The sequence below is a fragment of the Malus domestica genome, chromosome 14, assembly GCF_042453785.1.
Source record: "Malus domestica chromosome 14, GDT2T_hap1".
NCBI classification, from domain to species: Eukaryota; Viridiplantae; Streptophyta; class Magnoliopsida; order Rosales; family Rosaceae; genus Malus; species Malus domestica.
The window spans coordinates 5,295,359-5,311,356 of NC_091674.1; the positions used below are offsets into that span (position 1 = coordinate 5,295,359).

Genomic DNA, 15,998 nt, shown 5'->3' on the forward strand with positions numbered 1-15,998 from the left:
TTTCCCAAATTTCTTTTCTTGGTAACCGTAGGCTCAATTTCTCAAAATTATTATTAAAATTTACAATTTCTTCATATTTCACTGCTGAACGATCAAAGAGCCCTATCACACTAGCAAGACTAATGTAGCGATGGTGATGAAATGAGTTTATATGTGACATGAAGAATGCATAGAAGTAGTGGGGGATCCAAGATTTTAACACAAAGTGGTCCTAATATAGAAGATCAAAGACGATAATACTGAGAAATTGTACAATAGACTACAAACCTTTCATTCATAAGCTTTGTACAAACAACACTACAAGCTACAAAGACTAAATTTTTATCCACGATGAGGTTTCATTCTCTGAAAACATATGATGATAGTTTCCTTGTTAATATAAGAAAAAACATATCGATGATGATTTTAAACTATCCAAAATTGGAGTTGAACTATCCAAAATTTGAATTGAACTACTTGGAATAGGATTGTCTAAACTGATCGATGATGATTTTCCCTTGTAATATCATTTCATACTTCTAATTTCTACACATCAATTAATCAAAACAAAAACCATGTCAATTGATGAAGCTAAAAAAATAGATAAGTTAAACTATATAAAAAGAATTACAACAAATTAGCAATAACTATAATTCATTATGAATGTAAAATTTTCATCCCATACACATCAATTTTAACATCCTCTATGATTAATTTAGACAGGTGGAGGCGTGAAGCAGTTGGTGGTGGCCTAGTGATCGGTTGGATGGTGTTAAGAAGGAAAATGGAATTATAATTGAGAATTACCTAATTCGAGAAAGTGAATGCAAAATGGGATTGGGTGGAGAATATACTCTCTTGATCTTCTTCACGTTGCTTAATAAGACTTGCTTTTAATTATTTTGTTTTAAATGGTTTGACTCAAAACGACATTGTTTTGGTCAAGCCTTTTTAAAAAATGAATGGTTTCTCCTTCGATAATCATTTAGAGAACCTACAACCGCCGGTCCGCCATTTCACTATTCTCCTCAACCAGATGCCCAAAATTGGGTGGTCTCGGAGGTCCTTGGAGTTGGAGGTATCCACTGTATCTGGACAACGATACAGTAGATACTGGACTATTTAAAAGAGTAAATCCTAATTTGGTAAGTGCCGAAGAGAATGTGTCTTTGCTTAGAGTGCCTTATTCTAGAGTAGGCGTATACGACAGATCAAAGTTTGGATTCTTCTAGTTCTCCCGGTCCTGATGACTTCAATGGCTATTTATATGTTGTATATGTTGGAATACAATTGGTCTAAATATAGTTGTGGCTATTCAAAATTTTTTCATTGACGGGAAATTCCTCTTCATTTCAATTCCAATAGTTCTTATTCCAAAAGGTTTCAGTGCAGATTCAGTTTCCCAACTCCGTTCTACAGCTCTGGCCAATTGTCTTCAAAATCATCACTTGCATTCTTACCGAGAGGTTGGGCCCGATTGCTTCCAGGATTGTATCCCCTCATCAACATGTTTTTCTTAAAGATCGAACCATCTCAGATGACACTATTCTCACTTCTGAGTGCACGAATGTCCTTGATAAACGATGTGCAGGAGGTACAATCATATTTGATATTCAAAAGGCTTTTGACACTTTAGGCTGGTCTTTTTTGTTACGCGTTTTAAAAGCTTTTGGTTTCTCCCATGTGTTCGATAATTGGGTGGAGGAAATTCTACGATATGCTTATCTATCTTTATTAGTTAATGCTTAAGTTTATGGCCTTTTCTCTTGTTAAAGAGGTGTTCAACAGGGTGATCCTTTGTCTTCTCTGTTATTTTGTTCGGTGTATAGAAGGTTTTGAGTCGTGGTTTGTCGATGCTAATTTCATCTAGTGAGTTGGTTTCCATGGCTGCCTATCGGGGCCTATGTGCCCCTTCTCATGTCTTATTTACTGATGCTATTATGATATTTTTGTGTGGTACCCGTGCTGATCTGAGGCGCATTACGAGATTTATTAAGGAATATGAGTTTTACTCAGGTCAGGTAATCAACAAATCAAAATCTTTGGTTTTCTTCGGTAAAATATGTTCAACCAAGGCAGAGATCTATCAGATATCTTCTGGTTATTGGAGTGGGTTCTTTCCCATTCAAATATTTGGGTGTTTCCATCTTTCAAGGTTGGCCTAAGCGAAGTTATTTTGAGGACATTGAAGATAAAGTAAAATGTAAACTCTCGACTTGGAAGGGTCTTATGCTTTCTCAAGTGGGTCACTTACAATTTATCACGTCTTTCATCCAAAGCATTCTAATATGTAGTTTTCAAGTATTGCTTGGCCCCGTCTTCTTTTCAATCAAGTTTAATGTTGGATAATGAATTTTTTCTGATCAGGTGATCCGGACTCTCGTGGTACTCTTCTAATTTCTTGACATGTTTGTTGTCATCTAAAGCGTCTTGGTAGCTCAGGGTTAAAAGATTTGGTGGTTCTATATCGTTCATTGATTTTAAAGCGTTGTTAGGATATGGTGGATTCTTCCTCTCTAGTGGTATTTTCATGTGTGCTTGCTTCCTGCATAGATGTTTGATTTCTCTTTTCACTTTTAAATATCATCATTGTGGCTGGGTTTTTAAAAAGTTAGGGTAAATTACATAGTACCATCTCAGGTTTGAGATCTATTACAACCTCATATGACATCTTTAAAACATTTCACTTTCATACCTCACGTACTATTTTATTTCAAAATAATACCTCTGTTAGATTTTCCATCCATTGTTCCGTTAAGAGCTGACGTGGCAACCACATTTATGCCACGTGGCAAAAAAATAATTTTTTATGAATTTAAAAATAATTAATTAAAAAAAATATTTTAAAAAAAAACCCTAAAACCCATGTATTCCCCATCCCCAGCCGCATTCACCCATCCCCAGTAACCCCATATCCTCCTATACTCCATCCTCATATGCTCTGTGCTTGTATGCAACAAGAATCTTCTGTTGCCGCCTCCATCCTCTTCTGGTAGTCTGTCTCCAACAAGTCCATCAACAGCAACCTCACCGGCTCCGCAGTCCTTGATGCCCCACTTGTCTCTGTTGACTACGCATCATTTCCCATCTCTTTGCTCTACTATATTTTTGTAATGGAATATTTAAAAAAAAAAAATTAAAGCCGGTTTAATATTCATTCTTGGACAACGAATTGAAAATTCTGCAGCAAAACCAAAAAATAAAAAATAAAAAAAAGCAAAAAGAACAAAAAATCTTATTGGGGTTTTCAACCCGGGTTTAAGAACAAAATGCCTCACATAAAGAAAGAGGAGCCCAACCAATAAGTAAGAAAGACATTAGTTGCTCCATCTATAGGCACATTTTGCAACAACAGTTGGGCTATTCAAACTAAAAGATCATAAATACATTTATGCAAGGGTAATCGGAACAAAAAGATGGAATTGAAAGTCGAGATTACGGACTAGAGGAACAACCACTTGAAAAACATGAGAGTCACGAAATCAAGCCGCTAGCCAGCACTTTGCATAATCAAGGGAAGCAGGCTTGCCCTCGAACTGGATTTGATATGAAGAAACCAAATGCCCCATATAAAAGTACAATCTACTATATAATCAAAAGTTTTTTAGTAGAACCAGCAAAAAATAGCAATAAAAATTTCCGAAAAAACCTATAACACTGATTGTACCACTAGAGAGGGACGACATAAAAGCTCCAACAACCAAAACCAAAGACCCATAGTCCAAGAACATTCCAAAAAGGGGTGTGCTATCCACACACCCCTTGATAATTTATGTCCGTTGATCTTCTTCAATTCATCCGATCCAACGGCCAAAAATTAAAAAGATGTGTGAGAAGTAAAATGGGGTGTGTGGATATCACACCCCTTCCAAAAAATGTGTGAGAGACTTAACAATTGAATTACAAAACAAGCAACGAGAAACCATCGAAACTCTCATATGTTGGAGCACCATATTAATGAGGAGACAACCATGTAAGACTTTCCAATTAGTTAGGCTTTACCTTGTTTGTATTCGATGAGACCAAATAACTCTCCCCCAACCACTTGGATATCAAAGTTTAGCAAGTGAGAATAAGTCTCTTTAGCTCTGAGAATACCAAAGAGAGCCGGACTAACATAAAGAGTCTAAAATGCCTACAATGTAAGAGGATTAGTTGTAATTAAAGCAGCAACTTTAGGAAAATTAGTAGTGAAATCCGACAGTAATTCCCAATCAAAACTGCATATAAAGTCTCTTACTAGGCTCTAACCATATGAGCAAGAGCATTATGGATGTCATATAGAAAATTAAGGACATGCCCAACCAATTATCTGGCCAAAAAGAAACTTGAAAACCATCACCCACAATCCAAGTAGACGTGAAGAGATAATAGAGATAACTTTTTGGGTAAATTACATAGTACCCCACAGGTTTGAGGTTTATTACAACCTCATACAACATTTCAATTTCATACATTCATTAGAAAATCCGCTAAGTGATGAAGTGGCAAATATGAGGTGCTGATGTGGTTGCCAACTTTTCATCAAGTAAATAAAAATTAATAAAAAGGAATAGTTATTTAAAAAACCATTTTTTAATAATTAAAAACTTTAAAAATGAAAAAGAGGATCTGGAGGTGAAGGATTTTGGCCTTCTTCGTCCCCAATACCACCACCACAACCCGACGGAAAAAGAGGTCCTCAACGCCGCACCTGTCTGCTAACTACGCTTCCAATTACCACCACAACAACCCGATATCTCACACCTCGCGTCGCAGCTTGGTCCATTACGTCACTCCGAGTTCGATCTCGACATGACTCAATAGATCGAGAGGCTGATTTGGTGATGGGGCACCACCCATTTTAGCCCCAACGCCTCGATTTCGTCTGACGAGGTGGATGTGGACAACCCCTGTGCCTCGATGTTCCCACGCTGAAGCTCTGTGCGGTTTGTGACCGACGAGGTCGCGACAGACTCGCCAAAGACGGTGATTGACGATGGAAAGCCGTAGTGGTGCAAGAGGTTGCCGAAGTTGTCGCGGCAACATCGTCTGCGACGGAAGAAGCCGATTACTCTGCTATTTCCATGAGTTATGGACTTTCTCTTTTATTTCTATATATGCCGTTCCAATGGAATCAAGTGCCAAAATTAGAATAAACGTCCTTTAGTCAAGTTGGACACTTTTCCAAATAATGTTTGGTTCATGGTTCTCTTATACAAGCACAATATTCTCATGTATTTTAATCATACTTGATCCTTATGGTTTAATAAGCGTGAGAACTATCTTAACTAGACATTGATGCAATTTGTTCATAAGTGTGAATGGCAAATTGTAAGGCAATAAAGCACGCATACCATTAAAAACGTCCGGTCATATTTTTATCATTCTTAGCAATAGCATGATCTTCTATTTTTGAGAATGGCATAGAATACTTTCTGCCATTTTTCATATAGAATTGGATCACGATAGTGTTCTGAGGCATTTTAAATTATTTGTCATACAGTTTTGAATTCAGAATTTAGTTTTAGATTAAACTTCTGAGTTATTCAATTCAAAGTTCGAATTTATAGTTTTCTTTAGTTTTTTATTATATTACAGTTCAATTTGGTACTAAAATTAGATTTTAAATTTGGCCACTAAAAATATACATGCGTGCGCATCATCTGATATCAATTTAATGCATTCTATTGAATACATTTTTTCTCTCTCCTCTTTTAAGAATTCATTGAAGAAGAGTAATATATTTTACTGATTGCACTGATTAAATTCTATTAAATTTTAATAATAAGCAATCATTTTTTTTCGTTACAGGATTTCAGGAGACTATTTTTTTGGATTTTGAGGCTTTTGTTTCTGGGCTCCAAAGTCCTTTGTGCTTAAGGTAAGCAATTTATTTAAACATATGGGGAAAAATTGAAGTTAGAGTTGTCTTATTAATAAGAGTTAAATCTTACTTTGGTTTGGAACTATTAAGATAAATACTGATGCGGCTTGGTGTAAAGATACTCTGCATATGGGGGTGGGCTGGCTGGGGCGGGATTTCGCTGGTTTGCTCCAGGCTGCTGGCGGGTCTGGGACTGGATTCAGCCACAGTGCAGCTGCTGCTGAAGCTTCTGCCATCAGGTTTGCCTTATTGTCTTGCATAGACCATGGGTTTGATGACATTATCATTGAATCTGACGCAAGTACGATTATTATGATGTTGAAGAAAGAAATCTTGGTTGATTTTAGTATCGAATGCATTCTTGATGACATTGAGATTCTAGCGCAAAAGCTGAGGTCTGTCTCTTTTGCTTTTGTGCCTAGAGAGGGCAACCGTGCTGCTCACTCGGTGGCTAAGTATGTATTCAAGGAGGGACGTTCTTTCTCTTGGGATTGTATTGGCCCTGAATTTCTGTTTAATTTCCTTGCTAAGGATGTAAACCTTTCTATTCGTCCTTAATATATTTCTATCTTTCGTTAAAAAAAAAAAAAAAAATCTTACTTTGGTTTAAGGATAAGTTCAAGGATCAGTACTAGCAACTGTTCAAATCTTTTAACACTTGAATAATTTGGGTTGTTTTAGGTTATGTTTGGTTGACGACAAAATAGGTTTTATATATATGTTTGGCTGGTGAGAAATCGTGTACTGAGGTAGCCTGCCTTGAACTTGAAGTAAGTAGTCTCTCCTATATCTGACAGCTTTAACTGCTACCAGCTGAGAGAAGTGGGTAGATTCGTTACAGAGGGCAAGCCCACTGCGGCAACGTGCGGCTTCAGTGGCTCTATATGCAGTGCTTTTACTTTTATTCAGGAGTTTCAGAATTGGGACATGGCATGGGCTTTGCCAGCATTATGTCATGCTTATGAGATTTGGGTTCTGGCTGAGAGGGTAAGACCAATAATTTTGATTTGTTTGAATAATGAGATATATGCTTTATTTTGTAATTGGTTGTTGATATAATGGGAAGACGGATCGCTCAAGACAATTACGTTTGGTTTTGTATTTTGATTATGAATGAGAATAGATTTTACTATAGTTTACACGTTCAACACAGTTTTAAAACCCGCGGCATCGCGCAGGTTTAATTTCTAGTTTAGGCTACAAGAGAAAATAAAATCCTAACTTCTATTAACGGTAGAATAATCTACACATATTCAAAGAGAAGCAATTGCCGAAATTAATATAATATTTTTTATATTTTACATAGTCTTTCTCTAATAAAAAGAAAGAGTTGTTAATGTCACTTGTAAAATACTAACTATCATGCACTTCTCTCTGTATATTTTGCCTCGTGTTTTCTTAAAAACGAAGATTAAAATGACTTTTCTAGGATGGCTATAAAAATTTCCTTTGGTTATTGGCTTGATTGTTCCATAATGCCCTATATACTCTATACAAAATTTAATTTTACCTTCTACACTATTTTCTTTATCAATTTACCCTTTGTCATCATCCTTTGTGTTTTAATAAACCTCATTAGTAGTCACTTAGTATTACGGTGTAGTAGTATTCTTCTTCATTTGTAAATGAGAGGTCTTAGGTTCGATTATCGTCAAAGGTGAATTTGAACCACATTATTGATAGTCCATTGTGAAATTTAGCTTACTCATCTCCTCTAGTATAGATAATATCGTTTGTTAAAAAAAATATTCATTAGTTTCATTAAGGTAGGAGCACTTGCGGTTTGGTACAAGTGAAAAAAAATTACCCGTTCACAAAACAAAAACCAAAAACCCCGCCAAATTAACTCGAAATTTCCCTTCTTGCCAACTGTAGATGGCTCAATTTCTTAAAATTATTAGTAAAACTTACAATTTATTCATTATTCACTGCTGAAAGGTCAAAGACTCCTATCGCGCTAGCAAAACTAAAGTTAGCTGAGGTGATGAAATGGGTTTATATGTGAAATGAAGAATTGGTACAAAGGAGTAAAGAAAGACCCATTAAACTGTAAATAAAGTAATATTTTATGTAGATAGAAAGAGCAGAGCTTAAAAGAAGCCTTATTATTTCCCTTTTTCCTATACCAATATTGTTGTAGGGGCAACACCCATTAGCAGAAAACATTAGTAAACCCATTATTGTTTTGGTATGTTATATATGTTGAGTGTTGATGATAATAGGATGATTTTTACTAAGAAACTGTAATTGGCACGATAGAAGAGTCAAAATTGCATTCCTTGCAAGTAAAAATATAAAGTGAGAGGAATGCTCGATGAATTTTTGTACCGCTAATAACGACTCACTTGAAATACTTTATGAAAATCAACCCCGGCTAAAATAGAATCACAGCTTCACATTTTGATGAAAAACACCACATTATTTATAAAAAAAAAAAAAAAAAAAACAAGTTCCAAGGTTCACGATAGTGCAACAATAAACATCTATCAACCAACTCCTCGAATACTTGAGGCCAAGCATACAAAGACCATTCAATTTCAGGAAGAAAGACGTAAGTCCTTCTCTGATCGATTCATATTCAATCAATTACAGGTGGCCAATGTAGAAAATGCAGAATACTGAAAGCCTGAATGAATGGTAGCAGTATATATAGAAAAGCAACTTCTAAATACCAAGGTTTTAAAAAACGTTAGACTCTAATCATGCAGCGGGCTAGAACTTAGTGCTTAGGTGGGGTTTAAGGGGCACCTAGGCGATCTAGACGGATTTACATAAATTTATAATATATATCATAAAATATGAATATATGTGTATAATTTTTTAACTTTTCTTTTTCTAATTTTGTACAAAGAATAGTGGATCTAGTTTGTTTTTTTTTAACAAAATAGTGGGTCACAAAATGGACCAAACTCGAAAGAAAAGCCCTATTTTATTCAATTAAACCGACATACCTCTCATGTTCCACAGCCTTTCTCCGATGCTAGTCCCAATCAACCATCATTTGTTTAGTGGCCCTAGGCTGTAAAGCATTTATGCCTTTCTTTTCCTCCATTTTTCTTTGAACTTTCTCTCTCTCTTCTCTTTAGAGATCCCTTTCTCTCTCAGCAGTAAAACCCAATTAAACTTTCTCTCTCTCTTTTCTTCAAGAGATCCCTTTCTCTCTCTGCAGTAAAACCCAACGGACGAATTATGTGTATTGTTCATCCAATATTCTCAATCTACTTGGATTCATCGAATGATATTGGGTGCAAGAGCGCATGTTTGAATACCAAATTCAGAAACATAGGTGAGACCTAAGATTTGGAAATAACACAAAAGTTCCCGAACTTGCCATATAGAATAATTCAAAAGGACATACAAATTTAAATTAAACACGCATAACATATGCATTAAGCTTATTGGTAATTGTTCATCCATAACAAGAAAAAACAGGAAAAAAAACCTTGAACATAATCCAACCGCTTTAATTCGCTGCGCCCAAAGCCCTCCCAATTTCAAAAGAAACAAAAGCATCGATGCAAGCATACTTGATTTGCTCAAGTGAAAGGGACGGCTTATCCCAGTGACTCATTGTAACAGTCTTTGGCTTTTGAAATTCCTGCCCTAGAACATCTGCTGCCATGTCCTTTAGCCCTATTCTCCGCTGCACACTCCAGCCATACCTTCTCGCCTCCAATTCCCTAAGATCGACATACTTTGCTACCGCAAGGTCATACTCAAGGCAAAGCTTTCGAACATCGTCCTTGATCCCAACGCCGACGAAGGTAAAGTCCGGATCCGCCAGAAAGTTGAAAAGACACCTGGGGATTCCCGGGGTATGAAGCAACTGAAATATGAGGCAGCGGTGGCCAACACACAATTGTAGGGTTGCGACCGGGTTGTTCACACCGCGAGTGAAACTGGGACGCCACTCAACATCGAGGCCAACGATGAGTTTGTGAAGGCGGTAACGGTGTAGGTATCGGGTTTTGTTGATCCAGTACTTGACCTTGGATGGAGTGTGCGTGACTACGGTTTCGATGTAGTCATCGAAGAAATCTACTCTGTAGATGCTGTGCGTGTCGTAGCGCAACTCGTAGTCTGTGATGCTGATAGACATGGCTAGGGTTTGGAAAGAAGAAGAAGATGGTGTGGAGAAGTTTTGAACGGTTTGGGAACTTTATGAAGATTACGGCAAAGACGCAAGAGGTCTGACGATGAATGATAGACAGCGGTAAAAGTGAGGTTTTATAGGGGCGATTAACTGACGTACCTTTCGCTTCTTTCCTTAGTGTTGAAGGTTTTTTTTTTTCCTTTTACTTTGTAGTTTTGATCGGAGGATAATAGAAGTAAACAGATTTGAATTTTATGAAAAATAAAATAAAAAGATTTAGGTTGAGTTTATTTTGACAAGATTAAAAATTAGGAGCCAACAAAGATTATTGCTACCTTTAGAATTTTTTGGGGTTCAATAATCTAGTTATGGCTTTAAAATGAGAAGAAGGAAAATATAAACACTCAAGTTAAGAGATATAAACATTAACAACAAATTCGAGATTCCCTTGTGATGGTTTTACCTCAAAAGAAAAATATGACCGAAATTAAAATATTAGTGTTTTTGCTTTTACAATTATGTTAAATTCGTATACACATATGTTTTTAATGTATTCTTAAAGTTATTTTTTATGAATATCGTTATTTTTTTTTGTAAAAAGGCAATAGAGCTTTTTTAATAGAAATTAGAACCCTTACATTTTTTTCAATACTTTCTAGATCAAAACATTTTGGTTTCTTTTTAAGATTTAATTAAGAGGTTTTGATCAATTGCCAATTATTCTTTAAAGTACATGTTATTAGTTTAAACGCATCTTCACCTTGAAACTAATTACCCACAATCTAGAAAATTTATTTTCCCCAATCCATTGAATTCCCACGCTTTTAAAGTAATGACATGTAATTTAAAAAATAAAAATAATAAGATTTGGAGCCAAAGCCCTTTAATCAAAATTTCAAAAGAAATTTGTTATTTATTCTTTTATATTAAAAAAGGAAGCGTATGTGTCGAACTCTTTTTTTTACACATTAAAATAGTAAGATGATAAAAACTATTAAAATAGGAGCAAAATTATCCCTTTAAAAGGAGCAATTTTTAAAATTTCTGAAGTACTTTTCCAAACGGGCCAAAATACCCAAATTGGATGATCCAATCGCCAACGCCCCCCGCCCCCCAAATAGGCGTCCAGGCTCCACTCGAGTGCAGAATCTCAAGGTTACTTCACGAAGGTTCGATCTTTCTACCCTCCAAATTCTACCATCCACAAACCCTAACCCTAATTCCAAATTCCCAATTTCCCAATCTCTCTCTCTCTCTCTCTCTCTCTCTCTCTCTCTCTCTCTCAGTGCAAGAACCATGTCTCACTTCGGTAGGTCTGGCCCTCCGGACATCACCGACACCTACTCTCTCCTCGTCCTCAACATCACCTTCCGTAAGCTCGCTCGCTCTCTCTCTCTCTCTCTCTCTCTAATTTGTTTTTGGCAGGCTTTAGTGCTGGTAATTTGTTGATTGATTGATTTGTTGCTATGAACAGGTACGAGTGCTGATGATCTGTTTCCACTTTTCGATAAGTACGGCAAGGTTGTTGACGTCTTCGTCCCCAGGGACCGAAGGTTCGTTTCGATAAAGATGTTTTTTTTTTTTTAATGCTCCATTAATTCTGTTTGGTTCCTGAGAAATTAAGTATCTTTGATTTGTTTGAAAACGATATGTATGTTAGGAAAACCATTTGAGAAAATCGGTGTTACGATAAGTTATGAAGGTTTTGTTTGTGATTGTATCTAAACATTAATTGTTTTTCTTATTTTTATGATTGCTGAGAAGATATGGGAATTCGACGCTTATGATCACCTGTTTACAGTGTTCGGGGGAGCAATTAGCTTCTCTTGAAGTGGAGGCCTAGTTAATTGTAGGAAGTGCACATTTGAATTTATGTCCTTTCCCCCTTAATTTTGTTGTTGTATATGGTTAACACAAATTGTTTCTGAATTTTAGATGTTTATTTCCCTCCTGTGGTTTAGGACTGGGGAGTCGAGGGGCTTTGCTTTTGTACGATACAAATATGCAGATGAGGCTCAGAAAGCAGTTGAAAGGCTTGATGGTATGCAAATTTTCTGATTATTATCATTACTATTGCTGTTAATATTTATGTGTTTTTGCTACCTTTTTTAATTGTCACTGCTTATCAAGTGTCTTGACAATTCTAAATACTTATGCAGGAAGAGTTGTTGATGGCCGCGAGATAACTGTTCAGTTTGCAAAATATGGGCCAAATGCAGAGAGGATGTAAGTTTGTCAGTTATTGATGTTTCTTATTGTGGATTCTTGGTGGCTGAATTTTTTTTTTTTGGTACTTTATTTACCTCGAGGGAACTATGAACTTGTATTAGGCCTTCCCATATGCTTTTAATACTATTTGTTTGAAAATTATTCTTAACTACTGCATATGTTACTCTTAAATATTAAATCCTTATTGAGGTTGATCTATTGTCTGTTTTGTTCAATTGGTGTATTCTATACCTGGAAATGTATTGATACTAATGCGACCCTGTTGATGTTATTTTACCTGTCTTTTTTGGTATCGGTGCTTGTCAACAGATTGCAGTATCTTTTTTCAATTCTATACTATGGTATATGGTATCAATTCTATATGCAGCAGGTCAATCTCTTTTTATTGTACAACACTGAATACTAAACTGAAAACCCTTGTTTTGGTTAGAAGGGGTTTTGGTTGTGTAACCAAAGCTTGTTTATTAGTCTCAAACGGTTTCGTTGGGGAATCATGCAAGGATCTCACAAAACCATAGCTTTGGTTTTATGCCTGAAATGCCTTTGAGCCAAAACTGAAGGGGGCAAATTTGCGTAGTGTGTTATTAACTTGGTATTTCAGCTGCATTGATAATGGAATTGAATATTGAAAATCTAATTTTGTATTTTGTGGCTTCCATTAACTTTCTTTTTGCTTTTGCCTTTATTTCAGTCATAAAGGAAGGATTTCTGAAGCTCTACCAAAATCAAGGCACAGGTCAAGAAGTCGCAGTCCTCGGAGAAGGTTAGTTCTCCTCTTGGTCTTTCTTTTTGATGGATAGTTTTCTGTCATATGATTTCAAGGATCCTGAACTCAATTTGCTACACCATGCCAAGATTTTGATAATTATTCCAGTTTTCTTTACAAACTTTTGATGATATTCAAATGAATGCCTGAAACTTACTATTTAAAATCTTCCAGGTACCGAGATGACTTCAGAGACCGTGGCTACAGGAGAAGTCGCAGTAGGAGTTGGGACAGGTATGACCGTGACAGATACCATGGGAGGGATAGAGACTATCGCCGACGAAGCAGGAGCCGCAGTGCCAGTCCTGATTACTACAGGGGCAGGGGAAGGGGGCGCTATGATGATGAAAGGCGGAGTCTGAGTCCGTATCGGAGTCCACATCGAAGTCGTTCTATTGATAGGTTTTAATCCAAGCTAATATCCTTTTTATGTTGAATTTATAGTTGTATGCTATTTCTTCCTTTTGATTATCTTTAACGTATACTAATCTGCATTGCAGTGCCTCCCCTGCTAGGCGTAGCCCTAGTCCTCGTAAGAGCCCTTCCCCACTAAGCAGGAGCCGCAGTGCCAGCCCTGATAGACGTAGTTGTGATGGACAATCCCCAACCTCTCGAAGTGCTTCACTACGCCATCGTCCTGCTGATTCTCAAAGCCCATCCCCTCGAAATTCAGATGTTGATGTGAGTTGATGTCTATAGTTTTGATTGCTTCTGAAATTATTACTTTCACTTGCATGGGAGAAGAGTATTGATATGGTAACTTTTGACCTTATTTTACAGGATTGATATTGTTGTATGGAAACTACCATGGAAGCACCCCGTGTTGTGTACTTGTTGCAGCCCTGCTAATGTCGGGGACCCCTGATCATCATGCTTGTTTCTTTTGGAGTTTTTAAGTGCTAGTTTCAATAGGACGGGTTTATTTAGTACTCTAATATATAAATGCTGCACCTTGTGAATTTTCTTTATTTAGCTGGGATAATCTGGCAACTTGTGGGCTTGTAGTTTGTACATTGGTTTTATTTACATAGGATAGTCTGTTGTAAGTTTCGTAGTGTCTTTCCCTTCATTTTTGTTCTTGTGCAGTTTACTATTCGCTTTTATCTTCTTTGTAGCATTATTACTGATATATGAGTCTGTGGTCTTAAGTTGTCTAGTTCAGTTTATAGGAAGACTGATTCTTCAGGAACTATTTCTTGGGTTTTATAGTTGTTTGTGAAAAAGAGTGATTGAGGCCAGGATAAGAGGATGTTGATTCGCAGCCGTTGATGCTGTTTCTAGTTTGTAGATGGACGTCGTGGTTGTGATGCTGGTTTTAGAAGTATGATTGTTTTTGCAGTGAGCTGGTTGCAGGGCCAGTAGGTTAAGCTGATTTTCTCCATACGTGATATATGTTGGTAAGAAATATGGCTTGGCTATTTGTTTCTGATAGTGTTATATAATTAGGATTTCTATGCTTGACCTGATAGTCGGTTAAAGGGGTTTTAGTTGTTGTTATGGCTGTAACTGGGTGTTTACCTGTAGCTGATGCTGCATGTGAGCTGGACAGACATGTTCCTTAAGAACCTGAAAGGGTTTGTAGTTGCTGTGATGGTAGAAGTTGAACTGGTGTTTCCCTGTAGCCTGATGATGCACATGAGTAGGACCTGTCATTGAGTAACCGTGATGCGAATACCCAATCTGAAGTGTGGATACTAACTAGGGAACCTTGTATGTTGGGCTCAACTTTGCAGTCACATTAATGAGACACGGTAAACAGGTTTATGGTTAATTTCTTTATGCTATGTTTTGGATGAGTGATTTTCAGTTCCCAAGGGATTGATGTCAAGTTAGTAAGGGATGAATTACAAAATATTAGATAATAGGAGGGATTAGAAATGCACCATATTAGCATTACAAAGGCATGTAAAAGAGATTTGTAAATGACTCTTTCCTTGTAGGGATTTGGAAACCCCTCTCACGTGCCTTTGTATTGCTCATATGGTGCATTTCCAATCCATTTTGTTGAACATTGTGCGATCCATTCCTTATTAACGACCTCAGTCCCTTGGGACTATGGAAATTCCATAATCCCGTAGGGTTTAAGGCTACTGTATCTAGTCCCAACCTGTTTTCAATTGTATAACCTTTGCTGCTGAATTTATATATATCTTGTATCACACTTTCTTGGCTCTAGCTGTGAAGTGGTAGCTGGTCTGTGTTATGTTGTATCATAGTCATGTGTGGGTTCGGGACAAACTGAAGTTCTAGCGAATAACCACGTGCAGCTTGCAGTTGCTGCCATTATATGATCGGTAGGCTATGACCAGTTGGGGCACTGATAATGGCTGCTTGGCGCTATGACCAGTTGGGGCACTGAGAATGGCTGCTTGGCAATCTATCTCGCACGTCCTGATTACCGAAAGATTACTTTGCATTCTGGTATGCCTGATTGATAAAATGAAAGATTTACGTGCCAATAATTGCATTTAACAATTAACAATGGGGTGCTCTTGTGAAGATCACTTGTATATAATGATCCTTTGTCGAATTATCACATCCTTTTGCTTTTCTTGTGCTACACATGTAGGTTGTTGAGAATCTTTACCTGTTTTTCTTTTCACAATAAACATTGAGTCCCTTTTCTTCGTTTACGTTGTAGACTGTTTTATTTTCATGCTTGAAAACTTGTATTCTTGTGTTGTGTTCTTAAGCATGGATAGGTGAGAACTTAAGAATATAGGGGAATGCTGCATCACTAAATCATTGTTTCCGCGATAGACTAAACGTGTATTCTTGTGTTGTCCTTGACTAAACGTTTTCGATATGAAGTTCTAATTTTCTTACATCTTGAACCGGACTCGGAACAGGTGTGTAATCTGAGGCACTACATTATATCAGTTTTTATCTTCTCTCATTTCCTCCACTGCTCACTTGCACCTTCTCTGCCCCGTTCCTTTGTTTTCTTGGCCCATGGTATGCTTGCTTTGCCTTCTTTTATTGTCTTCCCATACGGTTGAAATTACCCGGGCCCAAATTTTTGGAGGAACTGAACCTTATCTGTTTTAAAATGTAATGGGGCGGAC

The 15,998-nt window shown here is 36.9% G+C and overlaps 2 protein-coding genes across 4 annotated transcripts; one reads left to right on the plus strand and one right to left on the minus strand.

Moving 5' to 3' along the window:
• Nucleotides 1-9,308: 9,308 nt before the first annotated feature.
• On the minus strand, nucleotides 9,309-9,944 carry LOC103434396 (3'-5' exonuclease-like). The gene has a single exon (XM_008372733.4). The coding sequence runs from the start codon at nucleotides 9,942-9,944 to the stop codon at nucleotides 9,309-9,311; it is 636 nt and encodes a 211-aa protein (XP_008370955.1).
• Nucleotides 9,945-10,125: 181 nt separating this feature from the next.
• On the plus strand, nucleotides 10,126-15,566 carry LOC103434397 (serine/arginine-rich splicing factor SC35-like). 3 transcript variants are annotated; one of them, XM_029092109.2, is made up of 10 exons: nucleotides 10,126-11,107; nucleotides 11,225-11,310; nucleotides 11,413-11,491; nucleotides 11,900-11,979; nucleotides 12,098-12,164; nucleotides 12,859-12,930; nucleotides 13,108-13,335; nucleotides 13,434-13,614; nucleotides 13,714-14,330; nucleotides 14,458-15,566. In XM_029092109.2, exons 2-9 carry the CDS (start codon nucleotides 11,235-11,237, stop codon nucleotides 13,717-13,719), a joined length of 789 nt encoding a protein of 262 aa, XP_028947942.1. In that variant the 5' UTR covers nucleotides 10,126-11,107; nucleotides 11,225-11,234; the 3' UTR covers nucleotides 13,720-14,330; nucleotides 14,458-15,566. The 3 variants fall into 3 exon arrangements, with proteins under 3 accessions (XP_028947942.1, XP_028947941.1, XP_028947943.1); XM_029092108.2 differs by having other exon boundaries at nucleotides 11,008-11,310; nucleotides 14,458-14,684; nucleotides 15,201-15,566; XM_029092110.2 differs by adding an exon at nucleotides 11,703-11,787 and having other exon boundaries at nucleotides 11,043-11,310; nucleotides 11,874-11,979.
• Nucleotides 15,567-15,998: the final 432 nt, after the last annotated feature.

Excerpts from the sequence above, each read along its gene's own strand:
- LOC103434397 (XM_029092109.2), top strand. The coding sequence starts at position 11,235 with ATGTCTCACTTCGGTAGGTCTGGCCCTCCGGACATCACCGACACCTAC. Across the intron at positions 11,311-11,412 it reads CGTCCTCAACATCACCTTCC|GTACGAGTGCTGATGATCTG; the intron begins GTAAGCTCGCTC and ends TGCTATGAACAG. Across the intron at positions 11,980-12,097 it reads AGCAGTTGAAAGGCTTGATG|GAAGAGTTGTTGATGGCCGC; the intron begins GTATGCAAATTT and ends ATACTTATGCAG.
- LOC103434396 (XM_008372733.4), bottom strand. The coding sequence starts at position 9,944 with ATGTCTATCAGCATCACAGACTACGAGTTGCGCTACGACACGCACAGC.